This window comes from Nothobranchius furzeri, chromosome 6, assembly GCF_043380555.1.
Source record: "Nothobranchius furzeri strain GRZ-AD chromosome 6, NfurGRZ-RIMD1, whole genome shotgun sequence".
In the NCBI taxonomy this organism is placed as follows: Eukaryota; Metazoa; Chordata; class Actinopteri; order Cyprinodontiformes; family Nothobranchiidae; genus Nothobranchius; species Nothobranchius furzeri.
This window is the reverse complement of record NC_091746.1, coordinates 40326043-40348905: the sequence shown is the minus strand read 5'-3', so window position 1 is coordinate 40348905 and position 22863 is coordinate 40326043. Positions and strand designations below refer to the sequence as shown.

General features: G+C 42.0%; 1 protein-coding gene across 1 annotated transcript; it reads left to right on the top strand.

Annotated features, from left to right (window-relative positions):
- Positions 1 to 4684: 4684 nt before the first annotated feature.
- On the top strand, positions 4685 to 22834 carry ptpn11a (protein tyrosine phosphatase non-receptor type 11a). The gene is made up of 16 exons (XM_015975698.3): positions 4685 to 4932; positions 6433 to 6555; positions 9432 to 9626; positions 11567 to 11759; positions 15334 to 15453; positions 15554 to 15667; positions 15890 to 15986; positions 16083 to 16162; positions 16274 to 16429; positions 16956 to 17087; positions 17723 to 17877; positions 17954 to 18021; positions 18424 to 18575; positions 18659 to 18777; positions 18850 to 18958; positions 22605 to 22834. Exons 1-15 carry the CDS (start codon positions 4919 to 4921, stop codon positions 18917 to 18919), a joined length of 1788 nt encoding a protein of 595 aa, XP_015831184.1. The 5' UTR covers positions 4685 to 4918; the 3' UTR covers positions 18920 to 18958; positions 22605 to 22834.
- Positions 22835 to 22863: the final 29 nt, after the last annotated feature.

Genomic DNA, 22863 nt, shown 5'->3' with positions numbered 1-22863 from the left:
TATTGATAATGGATGATGATGATGATGATGATGATGATGATGATGATGATGATATTGATAATGGATGATGATGATGATGATGATAATAATGGATGATAATGATGACGATGATGATGATGATGATGATAATAATGGATGATGATGATGATGGTGATGATGATGATGGATGATGATGATAATGGATGATGATGATGATGATAATGGGTGATGATGATGATGATGATCATCATAATAATGATGATGATGAAAATGGATGATGATGATGATGATAATAATCGATGATGATGATGATGGTGATGATGATGATGGATGATGATGATAATGGATGATGATGATGATGATAATGGGTGATGATGATGATGATGATCATCATAATAATGATGATGATGAAAATGGATGATGGATGATGATGATAATAATCGATGATGATGTTGATAATGATAATGGATGATGATGATAATAATGATGATGATGATGATGATGATGATGATAAGATGATTATGATGATGGTGATGATGATGATGATGATGATGGTGATGATATAATGGATGATGATGATGTTGATTTATGATGATGATGATGATGATGATGACAACAATGATGATGATAATGGATGATGATGATGATGATGATGATGATGATGAAGATGATGATTGCGGTGTAGAACTGCCTCATCGACTGTACTGATAGGTTGAAATTCTTCAGCTGCCTCAGAAGGTACATCCTCTGCTGGGCCGTTTTTATGATGGAGGTGATGGTGGGCTCCCACGTGAGGTCCAGGGTGATGATCGTGCCCAGGAAGCGACATGAGTCCACCATCGTGATGGGAGTGTCACACAGGGTTATAATGGAGAGTGGGGCTGTGTGCTTCCTAAAGTCTACAATGACCTATGCTGTCTTCTGTGCGTTTAGCACCAGGTTCTTGTGGCTGCGCCAGGACACCAGCCGTTCAACCTCCATTCTGTAGGCAGACTCATCCCCGTCTGAGATAAGTCTGATTCAGTTTAAATCAAGTTTATATATGTAGCGCAGAGGCAGCTGACGGGTACCGGCAGTCCAAGCGGAATGCGGCTCGGGTGGTCGCCAAGGCAAAAACCCGGGCATGGGAGGAGTTCGGTGAGACCATGGAGCAAGACTTCCGTACGGCCTCGAGGAGATTTTGGTCCACCATCTGGCGCCTCGGGGGGGAAAGCAGTGCGCTACCAACACTATCTATAATGGGGACGGTGTGCTGCTGACCTCTACTCAGGACGTTGTGGATCGGTGGGCAGAATACTTCGAAGACCTCCTCAATCCCACCGAAACGTCTTCCAGTGAGGAAGCAGAGTCTGGGGACTTTGGGTTGGCCTCTCAAATCTCTGGTGCTGAGGTCACTGAGGTGGTTAAAAAGCTCCTCTGTGGCAAGGCTCCAGGGGTGGATAAGATCTGCCCGGAGTTCCTTAAGGCTCTGGATGTTGTGGGGCTGTGTTGGCTGATGCGGCTCTGCAATATCGCGTGGACATGGGGGGCAGTCCCACTGGACTGGCAGACCGGGGTGGTGGTCCCCTTATTTAAAAAGGGGGACCGCAGGGTGTGTTCCAACTACAGGGGATCACACTCCTGAGCCTTCCTGGTAAGGTCTATTAAGGGGTTCCGGAGAGGAGGGTCCGTCGGATTGTTGAACCTTAGATTCAGGAGGAGCAATGTGGTTTTCGTCCTGGCCGTGGAACACTGGGCCAGCTCAATGCCCTTAGGGGGATCCAGGAGGGTGCGTGAGAATCTGTCCAACCAGTCTACATGTGCTTTGTGAATTTGGAGAAGGCGTTTGACCGCGTCCCTCGGGGGGCCCTGTGGGGGGTACTCCGGGAGTATGGAGTACCAGGCCCTCTGATACGGGCTGTTAGGTCCCTGTATGTCCGGTGTCAGAGCTTGGTCCGCATTAACGGCAGTAAGTCGGGCTCGTTCCCCGTGAGAGTTGGACTCCGCCAAGGCTGCCCTTTGTCACCGATTCTGTTCATGACCTTTATGGACAGGATTTCTAGATGCAGCCAAGGTGTGGAGGGCATCCGTTTTGGTGGCCTGAGGATCAGGTCTCTGCTTTTTGCATATGATGTGGTCCTGTTGGCTTCATCAGAACGTGATCTTCAGCTTTCGCTGGAACTGTTCGCAGCCGAGTGTGAAGGAGCTGGGATGAGAATCAGCTCCTCTAAATCTGAGACCATGGTCTTGATTCGGAAAAGGGTAGAATGCCTTCTCCGGGTCAGGGATGAGGTCCTGCCCCAAGTGGAGGAGTTTAAGTATCTCGGGGTCTTGTTCACGAGTGAGGGAAGACTGGACCGTGAGATCGATAGGCAGATTGGTGCTGCATCTGCAGTGATGCGGGCATTGTACCGGTCTGTCGTGGTGAAGAGAGAACTGAGTCAGAAGGCGAAGCTCTCGATTTACCGGTCGATCTACTGTCTGTCACAATATGGGTTGGAGGAGGAAGAGTAGGACCCAAAATGCAGAACGAGATGAAAGAGGCAGAGGTGGAAGATGAAATAAAAATCCTTTATTTTGGAGCAATCCTCGAGGGCAGGGAGCAAAAACACCAAAAATCCAAAACAAACGCTCAAGAACTAGAAACACTCGAAACTAGAGGAGAACGAGACGAGACTGACAGGGAACAATAGACCAACACAACATAGAGACACAGACAGGGTTTTTTACACTGGGAAGACGAGAGGAAGATGAATTGCAGGTGTGTGGGGAGAGAACACAATTACTTATTAGGGAGGAAACAAACATGACCTAAGAATAAAAACTAAAGACAAGAAGAGCAGGAACATAACTAATAATCTAAGGAGGGGGAAAAAAACCTCAAACACCGATGGGAAAAAACACACTAGAGAGACTAATAACATGAACAGCTGTAACTAAGGAAAATGATCTAAGAATAAAACCTAAAGACCTGAAGGGCAGCAAACATAACTAATATTCTAGGGGGGAAGCTGAAACTAGAGGAAGACACTACAGAAAGAAAAACTACAGGGGCGTGACTAAAATGGGGCCAAGGGAGCACAGGACCTTGTAGGGAAAGCCTGTGGAGGGAAACCTAGAGGGCTGAAGATCTGGGGGCAAATGGGGAAACCCAGGAGACACAAGAGGAAGACACAGACAAGGACACATGAGGGCGCTAGGAGGCACAAAAGGAGAACCTAGAGAGGGATGGAGAACATAAGGAGAAACATGAGGGGAGACGCAGACTCAGACCATGATATCTACGTTCCTACCCTCACCTATGGTCATGAGCTTTGGGTAGTGACCGAAAGTGGCCGAAATGAGTTTTCTCCAAAGATTGGCTGGGCTCTCCATTAGAGATAGGGTGAGAAGCTCGGTCATTCGGGAGGGGCTCGGAGTAGACCCGTTACTCCTCCACATCGAGAGGAGCCAGTTGAGGTGGTTTGGGCATCTGGTCAGGATGCCTCCTGGACGCCTCCCTGGTGAGGTTTTCTGGGCACGTCCAACCGGGAGGAGACCTAAAGGTAGACCCAGGACACGGTGGAGGGACTATGTCTCTCACCTGGCCAGGGAATGCCTTGGGATTCCCCCAGAGGAGCTGTCTCAAGTGGCTGGGGAGAGGGAAGTCTGGGTCTCTCGCCTTAGGCTACTGCCCCCGCGACCCGACTCTGGATAAGCTGATGAAAATGGATTGATGGATGGATATGTAGCACCAAATCCTGACAAGAATTGTCTCAAGGTAATTCACAAAGTAAACATTTTAATACAGTTCAGTTCATTGATGACAGTGGAATCATCTGCAAACAGACTCGTGGTTGGAGGTGCAGCCGTTGGTGTATGGAGAGAAGAGCAGAGGGGAGAGAACACAACACTGAGGGGAATCGGTGCTGATGGTCCGCAGGCCCGAGACATTCTTCCCCAAACTCACTTGCTGCTTCCTGTCCATCAGGAAGTGAGTGATCCACCTGCAGATAGGGTCAGGCATGTTCATCTGGGACAGTTTGTCTTGGAGGAGGTCTGGGAGGATTGTGTTGAAGGCAGAGCTGAAGTCCACAAACAGGATCCTGGTGTAGGTACCCGGGGAGTCCAGATGCTGCAGGATGAAGTGTAGAGCCATGTTGATGGCATCATCTACAGACCTGTAGGCTCTGTAGGCAAACTGCAGGGATACTGGATAATGGATGGTGATAATGGTGGTGGTGGTGGTGATGATGATGATAATGATGATGATGATGATGATGATGATGATAATGATGATGATGATGATAATGATGATGATGATGACGATAACCACCTGTAGTAGTTCAGTATTTATAAGCAAGCATTTCTGGCACTGGAAACTTATACAAGCATAATATTTCTTTAAGTATAATTTTAATAAGATGTCATTTTACAAAAAAAGAAAACGGTGTAAAAATGACATTTCACAGATATTTATAATCGCAAACATAAAGTCTACCTTTGTTTATCATTGCACGCTTGTCGCTTCTGCCACTTGAAGGGTTTAATGAGCATGCGTAGGATGAAAGTGATTGGGATCTTCATTTTATATCTCACATTTCGCCGGTTAGGGTTGTGCTCAGGCGGAGACACTCCAGAAGCTTGCTGCATTCCGAGGTGCGCGTGCGGCAACGTAAACGGCCGCGTGGGGGTGTAAATCCAAGCGCCCTCTATTTTGTCCGATGATTTTGTCGCATGTTTGGTGACGTACAGTAGTCGACTTGTTCTGAAGTCTCCAGGGCCGAGGCCTAGAGACTTTTTAGTAGCGGGCGCTACCCATGTCTTTCGTGGATGCCTAACTCGTTTCCTGCGCCCGTCCTGACCGGGTGTTAATCGATGAAGCACTTCATCAGATAGCTAAAGCAGAAACGGTGGGAAGCGTTAGCCAGCTTGTTGAGGCTACCAAGAAGTGCCAGCGAGGAAGTGAGGAAGGGAAAAAATGACATCTCGGAGGTGAGAGGGCTGTCTGGAAAACAATGTCTGGTGACAAAATGTTAGCCGAGCCGGCTAAGTTTGACTCCGCTCAGCTGTCTGTAGCTCTGTACGTGGGGAATCGAGGCTTCTGAGAGAACCGAAGGCTGCGAAACGGCTAGCTTAGAATAAATGTGTTTAGCGTTACACCGGCAACTTGGAGCCAGTTGAGAAAACAATACTTTTACACAGTTATTTTAAACTTCACATCTCATCTGCTTGTGTATCATATGCGCCCGTTTCAAACGAGCAACGCATAAATTAGCTACTGAGCAAACTTAAGAGTTTTTTTAAAGAATAGTCACAATAGTTAGCTTAGTTGTGCTATGCTTCTGTCTGACAACCAAAGATAGCGTTACACCACGGTCGATCCCGTATTATTTACACAGCTCTGATTTGGATTCTTGTTTGTGGGGGAAAGTGGGAACCCGATTCAAGAGAAGCAAAAGGATACACGTAGGAGAAAAGATAGTGATTTACAGGAATTTCTTTAAAAAAATGAAATAATCCAGGATAGGAAACCAGTGTAGGTTTTTCATGTTTTGTATCAGAGTGAATACAAGGGGATCAATATTTCAAACATTCTGCAGATTATTTTTCACACACACACACACACACACACACACACACACACACACACACACACACACACACACACACACACACACACGTCTATATAGTCAGTGTGGGAATGTAAACAGGAGATGCTCTGCATAGGATGAAAACTTTTATCACTGCCCTGTGGTTACAGCATGGATCAGAAAACAGAAATTAAATCTGTATTGAAATCAGGGCTGTAAGATAATACAGCACACATTTATCTTGGGTCTGAAAGGGGAATGGAAAATACTGTGATCAGTTAAATGATTCCCAAAGTCAAACCCCAGAGCTTTATTATGTTTAGAGCTGGTTATGTTACTCTTTTGCTTTAGAATTGACTGAAAACTGAAAAGTCATGTTGTGCTATTACTAGTAGTGGTATTGTCAGAAACATATTTAGGATTCTAGTTACAATATACAACACAAGACTAAAATGTTGTTAAAGTCCTAGATAGTGTGTCTTTCTGCTGCAGAACAAAGCACTCTAACCTTTTGGGGTTATTGATGCAGAAGTCGTGCTGTTGTTGGTTCTGCAGATCACATGATTGGACTCTTGTACCAGATGTGTATCTGATGCATCTGATGTTTAATCAGACAGGAAAAATGCTGAGTTAAATGGCTCTACTCTGTCAGATTTTCATGGTTCTTTTAAAAGTTTTTTTTGTTTTACATCTGGAAGAGGTTGTAATGTTTTAAACAGTGACCCTAAATTATGTTTAATTTGAAGGAATGTGTTAAAATTTCATTAGGGAGATGTAGGAGACATTTTTTTGTAAAATGATGCATTTGGACAACGGATTAAACCCCAACTGATTGGTTTTGAGACAAAGGTTTTTGGCCACAGTGGTAATTAGCATCATTCTGTTCCTTTTCCTTTCTTAGATGGTTTCATCCCAACATCACAGGCGTGGAAGCCGAAAACCTCCTTCTGACTCGAGGAGTGGATGGCAGCTTTTTGGCCAGACCAAGTAAAAGTAATCCAGGAGACTTCACTCTCTCAGTACGGTAAGAGATAACAGTGATTACTGCACTAAAAACAACAAAAATAAAACGTTAAATCAAGAATATGATGTTATTCCAACCAATCAGTCACACCAACAATCTCAGATTAGGGCTTAGTTCACTCACTTATTCAGAGGATTCACTAAAGAGGCCTTACTTCATAGATTTAAAAAAAAAGAAACATGTTAAGATAGAAAAGGCAAGAGATTTATAAAATGTCACAAAATTAAGCAGAAGAGGTGTAAGCAACATGAACCTCCATTAAAAGAAAAAAAAGAGGCATTACAAATGTAGGTAAGAAAATTCTTCATTTATGGTAAGTATTTTGTTCACAGCCTTTACGCTTGTGGCTAAGTCCAATAAAGTTAGACACGATAGAGCTGTGACTAGAATGCAACGTTTGAGTTCATTTTAAACAGAACTATTGGTAATGTGGTTTTTAGAAAGAAAAACATCCTATAAAGCATCATCACAAAATCTGCAGCCCAACCAAATCCCCCAGCCAAAACTCTGCTTGTGTTAAACTTCATTTACACAGAGTGCAGAACGCACAAGAATCAGAGTCTTTGCTGCTTCTGCAAAGACCAAAAATCATTGAGTCCAGTCAAAGCATTTGCACCAGCTTGCTGCGGGGCAAATCTGGATTCGGAGCTGCAGAGTTTTTCCATGTGGTTTCTCTTTTTTTCCGAATGCCGCATGTGGATGAAGTTGACAAAATGACATGAGCCGTACAGGAAGTGGCTGACATTTACTATTTTTTAGATATAGGCTGATATACCTCCTTAGTAAAGTGGATTTAAAGTCAGGCACATTCCCGGGAAACCCAGTGCTGCTGCAGAATTTAATTTAAATGTATATTTACGTTCCTGAAGAACATCTGTGTAAAAAATGCTCTTATTTTCAGCTAAAATTTGTTTTTATATACCAGTTTTGAACATTTAATACTTGGTCAGTTGACTGATTTGTTTGATTAACTTCAGTTAGATGTCTGATTTTCACTCTGAGCAGTGCATAAATTAAGATTTACCAGTTAGTTAAATTCAGTGTTCAAAACCTGAATTGGTTTCAGAAATGTTGTGCATCAACTGATGTTTTAGTGCCATTTCAGCATGAAAGTAAGGTGGAAATGCCCAGATATCAGCCATGAAAATCATCAGCACATCGGCCATCGGCTGACCACGACCTTTACATATAGGCATCGCTATTGGCAATAGATGAGCTAATATTAGTCGACCTCTAGTTCTGATCTGCATCTGTTCCACACTTGGTGTAAATGAGGCTTTAGTCTTTTGTCCAGATGCAACAGACAGATGTTCAGGCTGATGACCTCTGATGTGCATGTGATGCAGAGCAACTCAGAGAACAAACATCAGACTTAGCCTTACACCAGCACAAATATGACTTGAAAGAAATGATGGCTTGCTCAGTATGTTCTGGATGTGCAAATAAGTGACTCTTTAATAATGTTTATATCAGGTCAAACTTTGACCGTGCCTGTTGCTGTGGGAGTGTTTTACACCAAAATGGAAATAACTTGCATCCAATTCTGCTTGATTCGTAGTTTTGAATGTAGCGAGACCGCCAACATTATCCAAGCGATAGCCAAAATGTAACTAATGAAAATAAAGTAGCTGGTTTTATCTCTGGGCCTGTCGAGTCATACGTTTGTGAGAGGAAGTGTCATTAAGTCAATTTGGCTGATGTAGACAAAGTTATTTTTGCTGCAGTTTCATATTCTAACAGTACGGTCTCCCGTCGTACTCAGTATGCACTTCACACAGAGACAAAAGCAGACATTTCCATGGGGAAACCAGTTGTTGCTGGTTCTAACCAGCACATCTCCTTCACTGCAGAATTCCCCGTGAGGCCGTTAAAATCTGCTCAGGTCCAGCTCTGCCACAAGTTCTTCTTTTCTATTTCTGAGATAATGGTGATCATGTGTGACTCAGTAGTTGGTTGTCTGTCTGGTTTGAATAGCTAAATGAAACACAGTTTTGTCTTTCAGATCTATTCTTCATCAGTGACATACAACAGTGGAGTTATTCTGTAGAGACAACATCTGATTCTGTTACACTCTGCACAGAAAGGACTCGGGATACAGAGCTGAATATTCCTGCTATTGTATAATAAATGCTCATATCTGGTTTTCTGCTTTATAAGGGGGTATTGAAATTGCAGCATTATGTTTTAGTGACAGTTATTTAACCCTCACATATTTCTACCCTGCTATACTTTATCTCCTGGTGTTGATTACAAGACTTTTTCATGTCTGGTAACATTTACTAGTTTCCTCTTGATGAGAATGAACCCTCTGTAGCTTTAAACGGCTCACGAACCTCTACATCTTAACCCAATGCCATATTAATGATTGTGTAAATGACCCTTCCCGGCTTTAGCCTGTTGTTTCTGCTAACTCAGAAATCAGCTCAGACATTTCCGTATTTCTGCAGGAACACAGGATTACACTCTCTAAGAATTAGCTGCTATTGCTAAATAGATCTTGTCTAGTTTCAGCATGTAAGAAGGAATTGGTTCATTATGGTTGTAAAGTTGTAAACACTGGCTTTTTTGGGATTTTGAAACGTTCACGCATTCATCTTCAATTCTGCCATAATGTTGACCACTGATTTAGCTCAAGCTCAGTAGTTTGGCTTATAAAAACACACCATGTGGACTTTTAATCTGCTAGAAACGTGATTTCTTTCATCGTTGTTTTTGAAGATGCAGCTGGACTAGACTGTTGGAATATTTTAGGGATTACTTTTCTACAGCGATCTGCGCTGACAGGATTTTTTATGAGCCGCAGACTTCTTGTTGGATTCTGCTGATGAGCTCTTACACCTGTCTGATTCTGTTCCCTTATTTGGTCTTGTGTTTAGGCGAAATGGAGCTGTCACCCACATTAAGATTCAAAATACAGGGGACTACTACGACCTCTACGGTGGGGAGAAGTTTGCCACTCTTGCAGAGCTGGTGCAGTATTACATGGAGCATCATGGGCAGCTGAAAGAGAAAAATGGAGACGTCATCGAGCTCAAGTATCCACTCAACTGTGCAGACCCCACGTCGGAGAGGTATGAGCTCATGTCCATGATTCTACTTGAATGTGCATTTTTATGCAATGCTTGGTGATTTTTAGAAAGTAAAGTGACAAAAGTAAAAACATCGAGCTGAAACACTCGCCCGTGTGGTGCAAGAGGCTTCTGATAAAATCTGAATCACGATTTTTGTTAAAATTCTATCAAACAATTCTTTCCTTCATTTGTTTTCAAGTTAAAAAAGCGGTTTCTTGGGCATGAATCCAAAAATTCAATGAGAGATGCAAAGAACAAAAATGTATTTTAAATCTTACATTTCATTACTTTAGTATAATGATGCAGTAATATATAAAAAGAGGAATCGTGCATGTGCTGTTTGGACTTGGCTACAGCAGTCTGTTGTGATGGTTGTGATTTCACGGAGGACCAGCAGCAGATGTTGACACGCCACAGATGTTGTTTCTGGGTTCCAGACTGAATAATTATCTATGTTCTGTTGTGTGTGTGCGAAATCTGCCCAAATCTGTCAACAAAACACTCTAAAGCAGTGAACCTCAACTGGTGGCCAGCGGGCCACATCTGGTCCATCACACCTCTCCCCCTAGCCCTTTGGGCCCTAATGCCCCCCAATTGGGGGACTTTTTTAATCATTTTTTTTATCTTTCTTTTCATTTCATTTTCATTTTTTTGTTTTTGTGAAGTGCTTCATGATTTTTATCTTGAGGTGCTTTATAAACAATTGTTTTGTTTCTTTCTTTTGAAGTTTAGCAGCAAAATTCATGTCCCAAATATCAATAATGGTTTACGTTCTCCAAACACAAAAATACAATCAAAGCAGTTTAGATGGAAAACAAATTTTAAATATTAACAAATTAGGATACAATAATACTTGAACTGTATTTAGGAAGAGCATCTGGCACTTGAACACATGTAGTTGAGGACCCTTGCTTTAAAGTGTCAGATGGAGTTTCTGTCTGGTCCATCTTTACTGTGTTTCATTGCAGTGATCATGCTAACACACACACTGAAACCAATGACTGGGGCAATGTTTCTGGTTCTTTTGGCTTTAGACAGAGAGCTGCGATGTTTACATGCAGCCTCAGAGGAGGAAAAGAGAGAGAATTCCTTACTGATTTGGAACCAGTCATGGTGTTTTTGTTAGCATATCTGATTTGTACCTTCTGGGATTGTAAAGTGAAGAAAATAACTGAAAGCCAGAAAATACACATAGGAAGGCAAAGCGGACCAAAAATACCTTATATAGTCCCGTTCACTTATATTCATTCCTTTTAGTTCAGAGGACCCCTGAGCCGACAGGAGGGGAAGGCATTTAGGCTTCCTGGAGTCGGCGTTTATTAAAACTGAGACCACATGTATGTGAGAATGAAGTTTGTGATTTCTGATTTTATTTAGTTTTTTTCAGCCGTGCTGTAATTATCTCCTGGTTTGTTGTGGGTTTTTGAGGGACAGAGGGATGCTTCAAATACAAACAATCCTCCGGTCCAACATTGTAATTTGGGGCTGTAATACTTTTTTCTTTATGTTCCTTTGAAGAAAATTATAATATTGTTGTCCTTCAGGGTTCAGCAAACATTTAAATGAATGAACCACTCCTAAATCTGATTTTAGATTGGACACTTTTCATCTCAGAAGACTGAGAGAGCCAACATATAATCAGATTTCAAGGTTTTTATTATCTGTCGTCTAATAATGACAAATGCTCCTCTGTAGTAGTTATTGAATATGAGTGCCTTGTTGGTCTTTTCACAACACTGTTATTTGGGGTTTGAGCATGAGCGCATTTTAGTACAAATAAAAAATGATTTATTTTATAATAAATCAAAGTTTCTGAACAAAATCGCATTTCTAAAGAAGACAGACTGTAGATTTTCTCCATAACAACTTGGCTTTTGTGCCACAACAGTCTTACCTGCTTAACTCTGATGCAGAACTGAAACAAAGCTTTAACTCTGCAGATGGTTCCACGGACACTTGTCGGGCCGGGAGGCGGAGAAGCTGCTGACGGAGAAAGGCAAGAACGGCAGCTTCCTGGTGAGAGAGAGCCAGAGTCACCCGGGGGACTTCGTCCTGTCGGTCCGAACTGGAGATGACAAGATGGACTCCAGCGACAGCAAACCCAAAGTTACTCATGTCATGATCCACTGCCAGGTGAAACCAACACGCCCTCTGTATGACATCAGTCTAGTTTTAAATGTACAGTTTGCTAATTGAGTCACAATCTTTTTTTTTCATCAATTCAGTGTTAAATGTAAAACTTCTGTACAAAAATGTGGAAGAGGACTGGAAAAACCAGTTGATCTCTATGTCTTCTGTTTTTGTTTATCCATGTCCACTTATCAGTAAACCTCTGATCATTTGCATATCAAGAACCTTCAGAATTAGGCTTCACAGCCTGGAAGCTGCCTCTCTCGTGTAGGGAAGACCAGCAGTACCTGATGTTTTCTGGTTTTAAGCTCGATGTTGTTCAGACTCGCCTGACCACACAGCTGCATTTGAAATGTTTCATTTAAGTAACACGACTGATCAGGTAACTGTGGCTCATCAAGCCCTTTCCTCCTAAATGTTTGTGGAAGCTAACTAACTGTGGGGCATTTCTAAAGGAATATTATATTATTGTAATTTCAATATAGTTTTTAGAATTTGTTTGTTTTTATTATTTGTTTGGTGGAATTGAGAGCTGGGTCTAGTTAGTGCATTAGTTTGTTTCTACTTTTACTTTAGTTACAAATCCAAGGGTTACATGAGGAAAACCATACCATATTGTTCTTGAACGTGCACCATAAACACAGAGGTTTTAGAAACACTGGGATAAAGCTGCAATGTGAATCTTTTTTTACATAAGTGGCACGCAAGACCAAATCCACCAACATCCATAAATCTTGATAATGAGCACTGATAAATAATTCACACCTGCTCCTTCATGATTGCCTTGAGGTCACTCAGCAGAGAGTGTTTCCCATCATGTACCAACACACAACAGCATGGCGTTAGTGGGGATTTGTTCACCAACTCTAGATATGAGTCCGGTAGAGTCTGCACACTGATAACTCAAAGTAAATTAGATTAAAACACAAATTGAGCTCTGTGTGTAGTCTCTCTGTTCTGACAGAATCACCCTCTACACCGGGGAGGGTGTAAATCTCCAGGGCTAACAATTAGCCACCAGGAATGCTGGAGCTGTTGGTGTTTGCTTCCTGCTGTTGTCTGAAACTCTGCCAGTGCTTTAAAACCAGTTAGTTTACGATTTTGTGTCTGATCTGTTGGTGAGAGCGATCACGAGAAAGCAGGTAAGAGAAAACCAACACCAAGTCAACACAGTTTCTTCTCATTTTTCCATGATCATTATTACTAAACATAGTGTACGCTTCACTAAAATAGGGCTGCTGCCTGAAGAAAAGCTCAAGACCAAACCTCCTTTTTATGACATTAAACATAATCACAAAGCTTTTATGTTTTGCTCTTCAACACAAACTTCTGATTTTCCTAACACACACACACACACACACACACACACACACACACACACACACACACACACACACACACACTCACTGCTGCGAGTCACTGGTCCTTTGTGATGGTTTAGTACAGAAAGAGCTGTGTGTACAGCCATCTGTGTGTTGACGTTACCGTTTAATATCCTCCGAGCACACATTATACTTCTGACTTACTAAACCACAAACAACTCAAGGAGTTAAAGTAACACTAGATAGTTTCCTGCTCCTTTGTCCTACTGGTTTAAAGTGGAATTACAGCTGTCACAAACAACCCTGCTGCAGCCTTCTGTAGCTAGCACTAACAACAAGCTAACACTAACATGAGCCAACTAATAACAAAATAAATCATTAAGTGATCCACACCGTTTGACAGAAAATCTTATTTACAAGTCTAGTAGCAACAAGGCCAGGTCACCATCGCCTGGTTATTTTGTAGCCTCCTTTAGCTCCCTCAAACTAGCATAGGCTGCACCAATGTTCCCTCTGGTTTAGCTCTTTGCTTTGCCTTAAAAGACATTATTTTTTTACTTTTACTTCCAGGCTTTGCCTAGCCTGACCAGCCTCTTCAAATTACCCCTCCCCCTGAGAATTCTAACCGAGCCAATCAGCGCTGAGCAGCGTACGTCACACATCGCAACGCTCAGTTTCTCATAAACAACGAAGACGGCGTCTGAAGCAGAGTTTGCTGCAGCTCTTTCTGAAACATGACTAAAGGATGATTATCGGCACTGCAGTGATGGTTAAGATGTTTATTTGTTCATTCAAGATTTCAGCTTTACTCTGAGCGTTCACACAAGAAGTCACATTTCACACATCGTTTCCACTCAAAAACCACTTTATTAAACCCAAAGTTATAAAGGAGGCTTCATGTATAAAGAGAGCAGGTTGCGTTAATGGAAAGCGTGGGAGAGACCATGACGGGAAAACCAGTGTTCCCAGATTTAACCAGAGAGGAATGTTTTAGTAGGTTAGTGAGTGAGTATGTGTTGCTGTTTGGGTCGGGTCAGAAGCATCTGAGTTTATTTCTCTCTGTTCCGGTCACATAAATCACTTAATTTATTCTCTGATGTAAAATGAGGCTGTATTGAATGCAATCTGATTTAAACTGTTTATTAGACTGAATACCAGAAATGTCTACAGTTTAACATCCTGATGTTTTAACAATCATCACGTTAGTTTTTTTAAACGTACTTACATTCCTGTCGTCGTGTCGGGTTTGTGGCGTTATGAGTTCTCATTAAACAAGATGACTCTTACTTTAGATCAGCGTCAGTAGGCTGTAGCTGATTCTTTAAATCAGTGGTTCCTAACCTGGGGGTCCCGACCCCCACAAGGGGGCGCCAAAGCCTCTCAGTGGGTCGCCAGGACCTCTCCACTTTAAGGGGTTAAAACTTCATTTATTACTTGTTTATAGCCTACATTTTGCTCACATTTTTTTCATGAGTGAAAAGTTTACTGATATGAAGACAGGAAATAATTAGTACAGAAAAAGTAACACACATTTAAGAACATTTTGCTCAGCTCACTGTTTTATTTTCAAGTGTCAAAAGTTCATTAAAGATAGGACTGGTGGATTAATCACAGCCTTTACAGTAAATAATCTAGTATAAACAGTAATATACACATTTAAGTACATTTTGCTCAGTGTATTTTTTATGTGTCAAACGTTTATTGAAATGAATGATTGATTTATCAGTGTTTACAAGAAACAATGTGCTCAGAAAAGTAATACAAACTGTCAAGCACATTATGCTCTGTTTGGTTTTGTTAATGACTTTGTTCTGTACTGGAGCCTACTATTACTGTTATCTATTGAATCAAAGCATATTAAAATGTGCTTGAACAATTTTATCATTTCTTAATGTTTGTACTGGAAGAGAGAATGGGAGGGGGTCGTCAAAAATTTTACTGGTAAAAAACGGGGTCCCTTGGGAAAAAGGTTGGGAACCACTGCTTAAATAATAATTTAAATCCGTCCCTGAAGAAAACTTTTATTGTGGTTAAATGAAACATTTAACCAATATCACAGTGCTGTTTGCTGATAGTTTAAAACCAAGGTGAAGTTTCTCATTTATTAGACGTTTATATAAAATGTTCTCGGATCCGACTGAACTGTGACGGCGTTTCTTCCCACATATCATTAACAAGGTGGACCCAAAGCATCCTTCTCTTCACATTTGTACCCAACACGGTTGTCTGATGGTGGCTTGTTTCTTCGTCCCCAGCATGACCTGAAGTACGACGTGGGTGGAGGGGAGAAGTTTGATTCCCTCACAGACTTGGTGGAGCACTACAAGAAGAACCCCATGGTGGAAACCCTCGGCACCGTGCTTCAGCTCAAACAGGTCCGCCTCGTTTTAGTTTCACCCGTCCTCAACCACGTGTAGCCATGATCTTATACTGAAGCACCTGATCTGTGAACGTTTGTTCTGCCTTCGTCCGCAGCCCCTAAACACTACTCGTATAAATGCAGCAGAGATTGAAAGTCGAGTTCGAGAGCTGAGTAAACTAGCGGAGGCCACTGACAAGGTCAAACAAGGTTTCTGGGAGGAGTTTGAGGTGAGACTGAAGCTTTTAGACAGACTGAGTGTAGAAACCAGGAAATTAACCCTGAAGTGATTAAATGTTACTGATTGATAAATAAAGAGATAAGACAAGTGATATAGATTTGTTTTCTTTTAAAACATTAAAATATGTTGGTTAGTGATGTTTTTTCATTAAATGCTGTAAGTTATTGTGGAAACTGTCTTGTAAATGTTGTCTTTCTTTTTCCTCATTTAGACTTTACAGCAACAGGAGTGCAAACTGCTCTACAGCCGCAAAGAGGGTCAGAGACCAGAGAACAAAAACAAGAACCGATACAAGAACATCCTTCCTTGTGAGGAACCTCTACGCCTCCAAGTGTGATGATTTAGGTACCAGCTGTTGGGACGTTTGAACCAACCAGCTCTTCTGTTTTTGTTTGTGTTTGCAGTCGACCACTCGCGTGTGGTGCTGAACGACGGGGACCCTAACGAACTAGGCTCCGACTACATCAACGCCAATATCATCATAGTAATACCTGCTGCCTTCATCAGGACAGACACAGCTGTTCTGTGTTGTCCGTTAGTTTGTACTTCAGATATTTGTGTTTGTTGTTTTTGCTAAATGTGCGTGTGTTTGCAGCCGGATGTGAGCCTAAACAACACCAACAAAGTAAAGAAGAGCTACATAGCTACTCAGGGCTGCTTGCAGAACACCATCAGTGACTTCTGGCGGATGGTTTTTCAGGAAGAGTCTCGAGTCATCGTCATGACCACCAAAGAGGTGGAAAGAGGAAAGGTAATCTACACGAGTTGGGTACAACAGCAGTGACTAAAAGTTTAGAGAATAAAACAAATATCAGTCAGAATGTTTGCTGCCTCAATTTTATGATCGTTTACATCAAGTTTAGAGGAGACGTCAGATGAAGGACAGTTGATCACAAAAGTCCTCGTTTGAAACTAAGCTCATTTTCATACCAGACTTATTTTCACAGCATTTGTAAATAAGCATCTGACAGGTATGGGTTTTCCATCTCTACCTCCTCAGTGCAGTTTCACATCTGTTTCCATTAGTAACGGGTACCAGGCTGAGTTTTGTGAAACTCCCAGAAAGTAATCATTACATGTACATCAACGACTGAATAGGTTTCTAGATGACCACAGCTAATCAACATCACAAACATATTATACCTCTATTAGTCAGCTAAAAGTTGATCACAAAATCTCTGATTGCTTGATATTACATCAGGGTGTTTTATTAGTAATAGTAAAATCAGACGTTTTTCAACAAAAGCTGAACTAAATGAACATAAATGTTTCAACAGAGTAAGTGTGTGAAGTACTGGCCAGACATGTCTGCTCTGAAGGAGTATGGCGCCATGCGTGTTCGCAATGTCAGGGAGACGACCGCCCACGACTACACCCTACGAGAACTGAAGCTGTCCAAAGTTGGGCAGGTAAGCTGTTGGTGGTTTGTAGGAATAGTTTTATTGACCATTATGACTTTAGTATTAGTTAATGGTTAACTGAAAAAACATTTTTAATGATTATTTCTGATTATAATCGGTCACTCTTGAGTTTTAATGCAGGTTGAACATGAAAATAGTTTCTTACACCAATCTCCTGCATTAGCTTCTGATAGAAAGTAGACGGTGAATTGGACTTACCCATATTGACTCACGGTGGGGAAGGCTGTTGTTGTTTTATTGTCCAGAATCAGCAGAAAATGTCTCAGTAAACCGAAGATAAGCGCTAGCGTTAGCAACTCACTCACACAGCTGAAGCTCCTCCAGGCTTGTTATTTGTGGAGGTAAAACATCCATGTCCCCGAGCAAACAGAGTTAGTGGTAGAGTCGCGTTGCTGTTGTCCAGTCTGAGGCAAGATGTCCAATTATCTGCTGAGATAGGGGTTTGTGGGCTTTTTGTGGCCTGAGTTCTGCCTGCAAGGCATTCATTCCTACTGGAGACTACTGCAAATGTATTGGTTAAACGAGTGATCCACAACTTTAAATTGTTTTCTTCTTGGGGGTCTGAAAATTATTTTCATTTTACTGAAGTTCTTAGTGACGCACCATCTAAACATTGTTGTCAGGCTAACACAGAACGCACAGTGTGGCAGTACCACTTCAAAACCTGGCCAGACCACGGTGTTCCTGCTGACCCAGGTGGTGTACTGGACTTCCTGGAGGAAGTCAACCTCAAACAGGAGAGCGTTGCTGATGCTGGGCCAATAACGGTACACTGCAGGTAGGAATCTAAAAGACACGGGGGCGGCGGCGCTGGAGGGAAAACCTTTACTCCGTTTCTGTTTGGTCTTTTCCAGTGCAGGGATCGGGCGGACAGGAACATTTATTGTGATAGACATCCTGATAGATGTGATCAGAGAAAAGGGTGAGTTGGCTTTTCATCAGCACAAGGTATACATTAGCTATAACACAAAAACATACTTTATTAATGAGCCCTTCAGCTGAACAGCAGGGTACAAACTAAAACATCCCTGTTATTGTTATTAAAATATTCTCTCATCTTTGTCTCTGTAACATGCTGTGACTTTAATAAAATTCACCACATGAACGATATATAAAAAATAACCTAAAGGAATGAATGTCTGTACATGTCCTTGTATCCACGGTTCCCAGAGGTTTTAAACTTTTAGTCTGTAGTTGACAAAGATAAAGTAAAAAGCATTAAAATGAAGTTTGTGCAACAATCAGAAATTCAATTCAATTCAAATTCAAAGATACTTTATTAATCCCAGAGAGAAATTAGAGAGCAATTTTTCTGTTGCTGCAGGGGTGGACTGTGATATTGATGTACCAAAGAGCATCCAGATGGTTCGTTCTCTGCGCTCTGGGATGGTGCAGACGGAGGCCCAGTACAGGTTCATCTACATGGCTGTGCAGCACTACATAGAAACCCTGCAGAGGCGCATAGAAGAGGAGCAGGTGTGCAGCAGATGCCTTGATTCTTCATTTTACTCCTTTTTTTGTGTTTTCTTCTGTAGCCATTCTCTGTGTCTCTTCAACAGAAAAGTAAGATCAAAGGGCGTGAGTACACCAACATAAAATACTCTTTGTCTGACCTGAGTGGTGGAGAGCAGAGCCCTTTGCCTCCTTGCACACCCATTCCCACTCCCACCTGCACAGAGTGAGTAGACAGAAATGATCTGCTGTTTGACCCCATGTCAGGTTGTGTCTCACTGAGGGGTGTGTTTGTCAGGATGAGGGAGGACAGCTCCAGGGTCTATGAGAATGTGAGTCTGATGCAGCAGCAGAAGAGCTTCAGATGAGACTGACCTTCAACAGCAGAGTGCTGCTATTAATTCCAGGTAATTACAACAACACAGAAATGATAATATTCAGTGTTACATCTGTTGTTCGTGTAAACAATGCCAAACATAACCTAGATAAATGGAGATATTAACATAATAGATCAGAGCAGCTCCTCTCCTTTGGAACATTTCATTTGACTTTATTTGTAAAGCCCCTTCCACGACCTTATCAGACGCCCATGGTGCTGGACAATACAGCAGGCAACAAGTACAAATAAGATGATATAAAATGGCTATAAAAGCATAAAACCTAATAAAAGAATACTGCGCTTCGACAAACGGAACGTAAAAACCAGCAAAGAAGGCAACTGGCACACGAATAAAGGCAACTCATTCCATAGCCTCGTAGCCAACACTGAGAATGCAGTTTTATCATTCGTCCTTATAATGAGGTTCACCTATTATATATTTATTATAAAGTTACCGAATGTCTTAATTTTCTATCTTTCTGTTCACTTTAACTATGATTCGATTCAGATCAAACAAATTAGGGCTGTGCCATACCTCCAGTTTGCCACCTAAAAAACACACATGCTTCAAAGTGGCTGAATAGTTCCTGTATGTGTGGCTGCTCAAATCAAATTTAAAATGTTTTCTGTTGCTCTTACAACAGCAGTGGTTTCATGTCTGAGGCGGTGGACAGCATGAAGAGAGACAGCCGCTGTGTCTCAATTCAGGGTCTGCATCCTTCGAAGGACCCGGCCTACTCGGCCGACGTGGGCTGGGTCCTCCGTCGGCCGAGTAGACCGGATGTTAACGGCTGTGAATTTGGACAGGCCTAGCCTTCATGATTTCCCGCCACTCCCTTGGCGAACGTTCCGTCGCCTAGCAACCGTGGAACCGCTGAGCAGAAGGGAGAAGGAACTTTAAACGATGGAGCTCGAAGTTTTATTTAGCTTTTTAATAATTTCCTTGACTGTTGGAGAGCTAATTCAGAGAAAATACTTTCGACAAGCTGAGCAAAGATGTGATAATAGTTTTTAATACTTTCTAAGGGTCTTAATTTGACCAAAACCGATTTATCGCCTTTTAAGACTTTTCAGACCCAGCGGGATACCCTCTAGTAAACAATTCTCATTTGTAAACAAAAATAAAATTCAAGAGTTTAATACAGAACTGATTTTATTTAGATATTTCTTTTATATGTACATGTTTAATCTTTCTTAACCGTTATTTCTAGTAAAGTAAAAAGCTGTCAAAGTTCTCCCTTCTCTCCTGAGCCCTCTGCTGCTCTGCCTCCCTCTGCAGCCTCATGCCCTCCCTGATCAGCTCCAGAAGCTGGTCATCGCTGGCACCTTCCCCTGGATGCCCATTTTCTCCAGAATAGTCTTAACAAACATGTAAGAAAAGAAACAGGAAGAGAAAAGTCAGAGAAAGGAGGACAACAGGTTATTCCTTTCGTGTTTTCGCAGAAAAAACTAAACTTAAAATATGAGATGTTATTGTACCTCCATGCCACAGCCGCCAAATGCTTTGCTCCAGTGATCATGTGGTCCATCTCCGCCCTAAGCTTAATAAATTCCCTGGTTTTCTCTTTTGTCCCTAAAATACAAACTCCTATTAAAATCAGGGGTAAAACGTAGCGGGAGAAGTACGACACCGAGCGGCCGAACATACGAGCCGAGACCGCAATACAAGCACTTTTACTGTAACATTTCTAACTAAAATAACGTTCATGTATCACAAAAAGTCCTTAAACTGACAGTTTTCAAGTTTATACTGACATTCATATGCGCAATCCTCTCCGACAGCTCCCGCTTCACGGTATATGATAAAATTGTACTAATGGTACCATTGAAATGTCATTTGTCTTAAATACAAGTTATTTTTGTCAGCCTGAATTTATACCCGAAAATAAAACTTTATTTCAGTGAAACTCCGCCCACACCGACAAAACGTGCCTACAGCAGTGTCTTAATCCAAGTTTTTGCTTCAGCGTCAGCTCCACAAGGGAGAGACGCACAGAGACATTTTGCTCTTGGACTTTTCTGTCTCCTGGGGAGACCCCGCCAGGACAACAGAGGGTGTAGCGCTGTTCTGGGGTATCCTGTCATGTATCGGGTCCAAGAAAGTGCATTTAATATTCTGTTTATATTGTGTTTTTTGTATTTCAGATGCTTTTTGACAGGGACAAATTTGTCCCTCATTATGCGCTCACCACCTCTAAATCTACGTTTCCTGTCATTTCAGTCCATGAATAAAATGCTTGCTGCGCTTCTTTGTACTCCTCCAGTCATGAGTGAACAAAATGTTCATATTTTTAGAGTTTTTCCGCAAGGTATTCTTCAAGCTGCTCTGTGTCTACCGCTAGATATCTTTGGCTCTCTCTATGTTTTTGAGAGCGCAATGGTGGCGCTGTTGACGACAGCGACGTCCTGACCAATCACAAGCTTGTGTTCTCTGTCTCGTTTGACGGATGCTTAGAAATGCCTCTAGGCCAGATTGCCGTTATAAATGAGAATGAGTTCTCCATCGACTCACCTGGTTAAATAAACATTAAATAAAATAAAAGTGAGCTCGACTCCGTCCGTACTTGCGAGCCTGCTGGAGAGCCCTCGCAAGGACAGATAATGGCGTTGCGTGTCTTCATACAGACGCAGACCCATAAACTAGGTTTGGTGCCTACCTGCCATCCCATTTGTACCAGGTGCTGACGTGGGTTTGAATCCCTGTGGTGTTGGCAGTAATTAGTTTAGCCAGCGTAACCAAATATTTCATGTTTTTATATTTTAGTTTGATTATTTCCTACAAAATATTTGGAAGTCCAAAACATTGAAAGCTATTGCTATAATAATGGAAAAGATGAAAACTGAATTGCTTTCAAAGGTATTAATTAAAATATAGTTAATAATATGCATTGTTTTACCAGGTTGGGCTGCCTGAATGCTTTTTTTCTCTCACTAAAACACCGCTCTAACACAGAACACTGACACTTTTTTGCATTCGCAGTTTGGTTTAGCGCAAGACTGCAAAGGTTTTTGCCATCATGGGGAAGTTGTGCTTTCAGTTCAACGTAATATTATCATGATAAATGCCTTTCTGCCCCTCCCTCTCACACTAGCAAATGATGCTGAGAGGACAGAAAATGAGCAAGGGAGACAGATTACCCCAGCTTTGAATAACATCGGCCATAGTACCGCCACCAAAAGAAAGAACCACAAATAACTGACCAAATTCTCCTGGTCCTGACGAGCTCATTACTGTTGTTCAAGCATCAAACTCCTGCAGCCCAGGCCCCGCCTCGCCGACGCTCGTTGCTACAGACATAACCTGAGGAAACCTCTGGATGTGTCTGGATAGTTGAAGCAACAGATTCAGGGTCAGTCAGGAGCCTGCAAAAAATTGCGCCGTTGGCGATCACATGATAGTGTCGTCAGAAAACACGTACTTGATTAGAAATCATCGTTCAGCCCTATTAATAATTCAGATGTTCAGCAAGTTGTGTGAAAACCTTCCTAGTGTAAAGCCATGGCATTACGCGCTCTTGTCAGAGTAAATGTGAAGAACCTTTACTTTGCAGAAAGATGTTCGAGATGATTAAAACGAACTTGCAAAAAATAAAACCTTAAAACCAGGAAACTGTTTAAAATTAAGCCAGAAGAAAAACACCCTAATTACAATATGCATTGTTATTCCCTTCCAGGATCTTGATACCTGACAGTTTTCGCCAGCCACACCTTGAAGCCTGAGACTCAACCATGATGACGCAGGACACTGGGGGGGGAGAGGAGAGGGTGCCTAAACAGAACAAACTAAACTACGAGGGAGACCAGACACCAGAGTCTGCAGCGGCGGCACCTTTTTCTTGATTTTTCTACACAAACATTTTCCCTTGAGTTGAATTTGAAACCACTGTGATCGTCAGAGGAGAGGCCTAACCAACTCATTGAACAGGTTGAGTT